This window comes from Micromesistius poutassou, assembly GCF_964030765.1.
Source record: "Micromesistius poutassou genome assembly, chromosome: 21".
In the NCBI taxonomy this organism is placed as follows: domain Eukaryota; kingdom Metazoa; phylum Chordata; class Actinopteri; order Gadiformes; family Gadidae; genus Micromesistius; species Micromesistius poutassou.
The window spans coordinates 2,944,908-2,954,099 of record NC_140291.1 but is presented as its reverse complement, the minus strand read 5'-3'; the positions used below and the strand labels follow the sequence as shown (position 1 = coordinate 2,954,099).

General features: G+C 45.7%; 1 protein-coding gene across 1 annotated transcript in view; it reads left to right on the top strand.

The window, feature by feature from the left end:
- Positions 1 to 5,000: 5,000 nt before the first annotated feature.
- Positions 5,001 to 9,192, top strand: part of LOC311366763 (melanopsin-A-like) — a gene marked incomplete at both ends in the record, with an annotated part of 29,508 nt that continues 25,316 nt past the window's right edge. The window contains one exon of the mRNA XM_084485551.1: positions 5,001 to 5,005. Coding sequence (XP_084341677.1) covers positions 5,001 to 5,005 — 5 coding nt within the window. The remainder of the gene's footprint in view (positions 5,006 to 9,192) is intronic.

Genomic DNA, 9,192 nt, shown 5'->3' with positions numbered 1-9,192 from the left:
TTGCTCACGGCTCTCAATGATCTGTATTGGTATAGGAGTTTGTTTTCCTGTGTGGTTTCCTAATATTAACAACCTGTTATACGCTCTGTAAACTCCAACGCACTGCAGAATTCCCCTGGTGCTACAGGGCCGTTGTAACTCTCGGTGTAGAGAAACACTCATACCGTTCAAAAATGACACCATTACAATACAATACAGTACAATTCCAAACGAATAAATACATTGTATTATTGGCGCACATGCATGCACACACACACACACACACACACACACACACACACACACACACACACACACACACACACACACACACACACACACACACACACACACAGGCAGAAACACAGACGCACAGGACATCTACTTTGTGTAAGACTATCATATATTCAAAGATTAACTCGGACCCTAACACTGCCTCAAAGCGCACTATATCCTGGTCATAAATCAACCTCGCTTTGAAAGACCCTACATCTCATGTTTCCATCTGAGATGCGGACCTTGTTGCGTCGTGGGTTTCTCAGTCCTCCGTAGAGGGCACCGCCTCTGTGTTTGAAGGATGGGGGGTTGCATTGTTAGCGGTGTGTGTGTGTGTGTGTGTGTGTGTGTGTGTGTGTGTGTGTGTGTGTGTGTGTGTGTGTGTGTGTGTGTGTGTGTGTGTGTGTGTGTGCTATTTGACGGTGGAATACGTGACGTTATGGGGCTGGAAGGAGGGCGGGGTCATCGGCGGGCTGCGGCTCAAGGACCCACTCTGTGGAGACCCCCTGATGGGGGTGAGCGTCAAGATCCCGCCCGCGCTTCAGAGCCAATCCACGGCGGCCGTTACGGAGACACTTAGGACGAAAACGAAGACGGTGCAGCTGAAATGATTGGTCAATTAGTCGGTCGACTGAAGACAGATTGATGGGATAATGATTATGATGATCGACTGAGTCGAGTGAATCATTATTGATTGATATTGAAAAAATGTAATTCCTTTTATTTTATCAGCATCTGCGGGGGGGGGGGGGGGGGGGGGCAAAAAAAAGGTATAATTCTGTCGGCTTCTTGCCAAAACAAGCTAACTTTAGACTTCAGGCGTAAGACCGTAACCGCTGTGCTTTTGCAACTCTCTATCACATTCAATAGACCAAATGATTTTGAAATCCCAAAGGCACTTTAAAAGGATGTCACAACAGACCACACACGCACGCACACACACACACACACACACACACACACACACACACATGTATGGCTTTATTATCCCTGTGCTCACACAGGGACATTTCAGCATGTGCAGATGTGCTTGCCAGCCCTATCCGAATAGGTTCGTCTGGTGGTCTGTGTGGTAGTCCGGCTGTCACCTGCCCAGGAACCAAACTGTGTGAGAGAGAGAGACAGAGAGAGAGAGAGAGAGAGAGAGAGAGAGAGAGAGAGAGAGAGAGAGAGAGAGAGAGAGAGAGAGAGAGAGAGAGAGAGAGAGAGAGCAAAAGATTGAGGGAGATGGATAGGATGAAACAGAAATAGAGACTGAGACAGCGAGGGATTGATAGATGGAGAGATTAGGAGATGGTGATGAAGAGGGAGAGAGAATAGGGAGACCATAACTCTAGATAATTACTTTATATTTGACATGTTATACCTTGTATGTTATATTGTGACTCTCCAATGTACAGTCAGTACGTTGATATAGAGATGGGTAAAGACTCATTCTGTGGTGCAGTTCACTCACCATTTTATCGCATTTTGTTACTTTTGTTTGATTTATATTTTGCATTTTTTAAACAACATGTATTAAAGGTAATTGAATGGCTATTTTCTATGCCAATAAAGCTCTTTTGATTCGGCTGGGAGGTGACGGGAGGGAAGCGACGCCTCTGACAGACTGCGTGGCCTGGAGGTCTGAGCGACTGGCTCAACACCTGCAGCAGCCCCCCTGATGGGGGGGGGGGCACAGGCTCAGCTAAAGCTGCCCCATCCCAACGCCACAGCAGGCGCAGATGCCAGCCGGTGCCCTGTATTTGTGTGTCCCCTGAAGCTGTCTGTCAGAGTGCGTTTGTGTGTGTGTGTGTGTGTGTGTGTGTGTGTGTGTGTGTGTGTGTGTGTGTGTGTGTCTGTGTGTGTGTGTGTGTGGGGGGGGGGGTGTGTTAGCATGTGTGTAATGTGAAAGAAGTGACATTAATGTTAATTCCATTTATTATGTGTGTGTGTCTGTCTGTGGGGGGTGAAGGAATTGACAGGTATGCTAATTCCATGTGTGTGTGTGTGTGTGTGTGTGTGTGTGTGTGTGTGTGTGTGTGTGTGTGTGTTTGGCTGTGTGAGACATGACAGCGGTGACATTTTTACATGTGTGGATGTGACATTATTTTTCCAAACACGTTGATGCTATCTAAATGCGGCAATGATCCCACGGCAAGACTGCTGGTGAGTTTATGTTTTATGACGGGAACAAGTGGGGCAGAAGCACTGGTCCAATATACCTGAAATGAATAAAACGTTTACAAGAAAATGTCTATTGTTTGATTTATTAATTACTACATGTCAATGAATTAGCAATAGCAAATGTTCATGATGCTTTGGACTATTCTGAATCGACTTTAGAGATAAACATTCTCCCTTGAAAAGTACCCAAGCGAAGGCGTCTTCCCTGGACCCTGCTGACAGCTGAGAAAGACGAGCAAAACTATGAGCGGAAGTGCCAATCTATCGGCAACACTGGCTCGCAGCTAATTCATTATTACTCCATGAAGCAACGTTTCACTCGCCAAGGCATTACATCTCAATCTAAGGTTTATGTTTTGTAAATGCCTTTCTTGCGGGTACTGCCGCTGCCAAGAGTTAAACAAACTAAATGTCATGCCTCGTGCTTGACTCTGAACTTTCATTTAAATGCCATATTAATCATATTGTGAAGAAAAGGTACGTCTGTATGGGGATTCTTTCCCTGCTTCTGGTTATAAGAAAGAAGCATGCGTTACAACTCATTTTACCATCATTAGATTATGCTGTGGTTGTAGATCAGGCTTCATCCAAAACAAATCTTCTCCCTCTTAATATAGTCACGTAACAGACTACACCGATTTGTCCTTGGCTGTCCTTTCATAGCTAATCATTATTATATTCATATTCTACCTGTAATTATTCAATCCATATAATGCCACTTGTTAACTTTAACGTCAGTGTATAATCCCATACAAATAAGACTTTTGATTTAGTTACACAGATTGAGCCCTTTATATGTACATGGGGAGTGGGTCTTTTTCTACGGAGCCCGTCTTGTTGCCCCGCCTTGGTTTTAACGGCAGCCCAGAACAGACAAACGGCTGTCGAGAGGTTGCGTTTTTAATAATGAATCATAACTTACTTACTTACTTGTAAGCAATGTCCTATAGTTTTACAGATTAAATAACTAAATACAATGTATTCATCTATCAAGGAATCTCATCACTTCACACTGGTCTACGTAATGCAGTTGTACTTACTGACACATTACAGGCCAGTACAGGCTGCATGGTTTGAAAGGGAGGGAAGAGGGGCGGTATTCAGTTGGTTGCAATCTGCAACTTCGACACTAGGGGGCACCTAATCCCACACACTGCACCTTTAATGCTATCACTGGCATTAATGCTATCTTTAATCTCTGAATGATCCGTTTACTGCTTAACTCGGCGTATGCTCTCCTCATTTTGTAATAGAATGTTGTATTATTATTTTTTGGACTCATTTCATATTTTTTAGCTTTCTTTTTTATTTTTTCATTATTTTATTTTAATTGTGTTTGCATTAAATTATCATCGCTGAGGACCTCTTTGAACATGAGACGATACACCTCAAGGGGTTATTCCTAACAAATTATTTCCCACCAAAGTGGAGCAACCATGGATTGCTGCAGATAAGGGAGAAATGAACTGTTGAACTGAATACAACACAAAGCACACTTGTTATAGGTCATATTAGTTAGTGTTTGTGTATAATGCCGCTGTTGTGTGGGTCGGCTGGACTTTGGATGTGATCCTCTTAACCAGCCCACAAGAACTCCAGGTCATGGGACCAAAAGATACTGAAAGGAAGTAGCCAGGCACGGTCACACTCACACAGACAGACACACACACACACCAAGCAAACACATACACACACACACACACAAGCACACTTCCCCACATGGCAAACCACAATCTGATCTTGATGTGACTATTTCTCCTAACTAAACACAGACACACCAAACAAACACACACACACACACACACACACACACACACACACACACACACACACACACACACACACACACACACACACACAGACACACCTCACAAACACACAGGATAAACAAATGAATGCAAAGTCGTGCAAAAGGTTTATCGTAAATCTGCGGTTCTGTGTGTTAAAGCTCACAGTACATTTCTTAGGTCGGGATCCCCTGATGAGCCTCTATACCGCAGATGGACTGAGATCTGAGCGCTGTGTGCTTGGGTTGGTACGCTGCCACGACCACCAAATCCCTCAATTCAAAAGACCAACAGATCCCCCCCCCCCCACCCCCAACACCATCACCACCATCAGCACCACTGACACCAGCTGCAGCACATGCCTGCTGCCCACACCCGCTCTGAGGTGGGGCTCCCCCATCACCACCACCACCACCAGTTGAGCCCACTAGATTCAGAGCTGAGAGGAGAGCCGCCATGGGAGCTATGGGGGGGGGGGGGGTTGGCCCCAGGGCAGTGTAAGCGGGGGCCGTTAAGAGGTGATCTGGGCCCTGTTATTGTTGTTATTGTAGGAAAACGCATGACTACTGCCTGCAGGGAGGAATGTACACAACGTTGGGTTGTCCCGCGGCCGGTCCGACGGGGTCAGTGTCGGCTGAACCCCCAGTTTTACGAGCTCGTCGACTGGAGTCACGAGGTCTCCTCCCCGTGGAAGGAGGAGCATGAAACGAAGACGAGATGAAGAGAACAAAGGGAGAGAGAGTGAGGCGGGAAACACACAAAGAAGACCTTGAAATGAACACTCTCACGATCATGCGGTACCACGGATAGCACAGCAGAGAGACGTTGGCATATGGGGGGGGGCGGGGCTATTTATGCAATGTGTTTCTTTATATTGTATGTGTGTGTCTGTCTTTTGTGTCATGCAGCATATTATCTCATATCTATACTGTATATAGCTATAATTGTCATTAAGGCATTGATGTCGTGTTCGATTTTGTTTTTTTGACATCGGTGTAAACTGTCCATGTTCAGCACATTAAGGGGTGGAACAGGATAGCCAGCGCACAGTAGTCCACGACCAAAACTCAACCCTTAATCACATTGTATTGAAATAGTACTGTCAAACGTGACCCCTCAAAAATACCTGACATGATGGAGACGAACCAGCTGAGATCCCAACCGGGGATAATTTTTGCATCCTATCACTGCGGGCCACCTAGAGGCCGTCAGAGGAACTGCACACTAGTGGCAGCCAACAAGACAGCACAAACAGGCGGCTGTTGTGGTTTAATATATATCGCTGTTGGACGCGCTAAGTGAAGATCAGCTGTGCACCAGAGGCGTGTGCAGTGCCAATGGCTTCCATGTGCAGTCGGTGCACACGCATGAAAAGGTTAATTGATTTAGCACACACCACTTTTGGTCACCCATCACAACACGGATCAGCGGACATTTAGAACAACAGTTCCCGCGCCAATATGAACACTGGGCCAGGGTTAACTTGAGCACACTTCCTCCCGGCAGTGCTTCCTCACCGTTCCTCACCTCAGGATCCAACACCTCTTGAGAGCGGGGTGGGGGGGTGGGGGGGGGGGGGGTGCATGTGGGGTGCAAAGGAGAGAGAGGAAAAAGGGTCTTGGTTTTGTTTTTCAGAGTCTCCTGCAAGAGGTTTGTCTGCATTCCTCAGCCACCCATCTTTCTGAATCTCTGTGGGAGTTTGAGAGACCAGACATTCACTCTTGGATCAATACACGTGTTTGAAGAGAAAGAGTTTTTTCACAATTGCTCAAACACATTTCCTGATAGACTACTCACTTTCCCATCTCAAAACTCACACACAAAATGCTAAATCCTACACACTTTGCCCTCAAAACAGAACAAAATTTCACTAAATTGTATTTTCTTTTCAAATGACAAACACATACATCATATGAGTAGACATAGTATGAATGGAAAACACCATATGAATGCTTCATCAGTATTATGCTGTTGCATGTTCAGTGTTACACTGTCATGTTTCTACGTATACTGAAATAGAAAACAACGCACAATACTTTACAGTAACAACAAATACTGTATTTGTACCCAAAATGTGCAGTCTACTGTAAATCACAGCAAACCGGATGAAAACAGGATGATATGAAAGAGATAACAGAAAATAGGAAATACTGTAAACAAAACATCTGAATGAATGAATGAATGATCAAATTAATGCATTTTTATTGGTCGTAACCAAAGGGTAGGGGCAGAAGCTTCAGCTTATATACCCCCCCCTTCTCACATTTTTAAGAGTAACAAACAAATGTCATGCATACTGTGTTTGCATATACATGCATACACTTACCTACATAAATATATACATACATACACGCCTACACATACCGATAAGGTTCAATACTTATATCCAGTACATTTCCACCATAAGATGGATAAAATCTTAAATAATGATGTTAACCATAATGAGAATAACAATGTTCATCATCATCACCATTATCAACATTCTCAGAGAGTGATACTACTCAATGTCTGTACTTTAGTGTCATGCCTTTCTTCTGTGACCCTTCTATAGCAAATTGCAGATTGCTAATTGCACAACAGCCTTTGGAGTTTAGAAATGTGATTGGCAGTGTGTTCTGTGTGAACACCAAGAGTGTGCAAGATATAGAGAATTGTGTGCAGTGTTGTGAAAAATGTGGTTTGGTTTGGAGTCTAAAGCATGTGCTTGGAGTTCAGCAGAATTGGTTTTGCAGTTGGTACATGAGTTTCAGGTTGTGCACATTGTGTCTGATTTTCCAATTGTGTACAATTGTGAAAAACTGTAAGTAAGTGAATTCTTACATGGCCCGTGTTCTGCACAAAAACAGACGGGGGGGGGGGGGGGGGGCTCTCACACATACGCACACACACACACACACCAACAGACACACACAAACACAAACACATACAGACTCACAAACTGTTCCAGAGCAAACACTAAAGAGTGCATCAATAATTGAAAAGCCAATGGTCATAGAAACAGGACATACGCATCAAAAGGCAAGAGCACCTAAAAATGATGAATAAATCACCAGAGATTAAGTGAGCCAAAAGCTGACAGACAGTGAAAATACTAGCAAATAATACAGGGTATAAGGTGTTTATCAGAGTCCAAGGGATGGCGAGGAGAACTAAAGGAGAGATAAAGATAGAGAGAGAGCGCGCGCGAGAGAGAGAGAGAGAGGGGGGGGGGGGGGGGGGGGGGGGGGGACAGAGAAAGCGAGATTGGTTGGAGAGAAAGAGGGAGTGGGAGAGACAGAGATAGAGAGATAAAAAGAGAGAGAGATAGAGAGAGAGAGAGAGAGAGAGAGAGAAAGAGAGAGAGAGAGAGAGAGAGAGAGAGAGAGAGAGAGAGAGAGAGAGAGAGAGAGAGAGAGAGAGACCTTTGCCCCCCACACCTCACTCCACCACTGCTGTGCCGGCAGCCTGTGACCTACGGGAGACCGTGGTCCTGGTGATTTCTCTGTATCTCTGACCAGTTGCACTGAGGCAGAGATCTCTGCTGCTGCTGCTGCTGCTGCATCTGCTGCCAGAGGTGCCCCAGACTCACTCCTCTCTCCAGGATAACAGCATCTTGTCTCACACTGTCAGAGGCTGTAGGTAGCGGAATTCCCCGGGCGCGTTACGTTTCGTGGACCGAATGGCGGGGATAGATGCTCGCCTTCTGATGAGCACGGGCATGCCGACCACCGAGGCGACCACCACGGTCGTCGGCACCGGATTGCTGGACTCGACGCGCGCACAGTGGAACATAAGTTCGGTCAGTGCGCATCGGCTCCCTCCTGTCTCCACGGCTGTAAGTGATATATCCAGGTTCTTGTTAGACCCTGCTCAACTGTTTTTTCCGTTTTAACTCCAGCGGTAAAGGTCAACCAGCGCGGTGCGCAAAGCGCGTCGCCGAGAGATGTGGCGGAATGTAGAAGAGTCTTACAAAGGGGACGACTTTTTCAGAACTAGGCCTACTTTTACATTACAGTCAGCAAAACGACGTTTGGTTTCGGTGTGTGCGGATCATAACTTAAAGGAATTAGAAGTGTCCTCCCCTCTGTTTAAATGTTGAACAAGTGTGACGAAGTCGTTCCTTTCCGGTCTCATATGCATGAATTATAATCCACCGGCGACCCGCTGGTGCGTATAGGAATCTGTCCTCCGCTCATTCAGCACTGTAGCCTACCGTAATGAGCGGAGGCGGGAACCCCCCGGGTTGTCAGTGGAGTAGGATGTAAGTGTCGTATAGTCAGTCAGTGGCACCGACGCACGTGACTTCGCTGGAGCCTGGATGATTTTATTGTCACTTTGGCAGGAACAGTCTTCCGCCTGAGAGCATCCTCATTTGCATAGCATTCCATACTCCCGTGAAGCGCCTCAAACTAATTCCCGCGTTTTCTATCGAGCGTCTCCTTCTAAAGAGGACGTGCTAAGGCTGAGTGGTAGTGCACTTAGGTCCGAGGCTGCCAACGCAATCCACAGGGACAGTGCTTCAGGTTGGAGCATGGGTTGAACAGCTCCCTGAAATTATCCTTTGCAATCAATCGTTACGTAATTTTGTCTGTTATGGTTCCAGGGCTCAATAAGGGTCAATGCTGATTTTTTTCTCTTTCAAGCGGTCTGGTTAGGGTTAGGGCTAGCTGGGGGCGGTTTCACCTATGGCCTCAATGGTTTTTTTTAAAACGATTGTATGGATTTGCGCTGTGAAGAAATAATCGACATGTTTCCATATTACAGCCATACAGCAAACTGACAAAACACTGACGCCTACATACGGAAGAAAGGAAAGAAAGGACTCACAATACATTCATTTAAAACATTAGCTTGATTCCGATACAACCACTCAGGGCTTCTGTCTCCCAATGCACTTTCCATTTTTTTTACAATTATCCCATGGGGTGAAATCACAAATTCAATAAGAGGACACACACATTTCGGGCTGACCAGCAGGGGAGCCCAGATATGTCAGAGTCAGCCA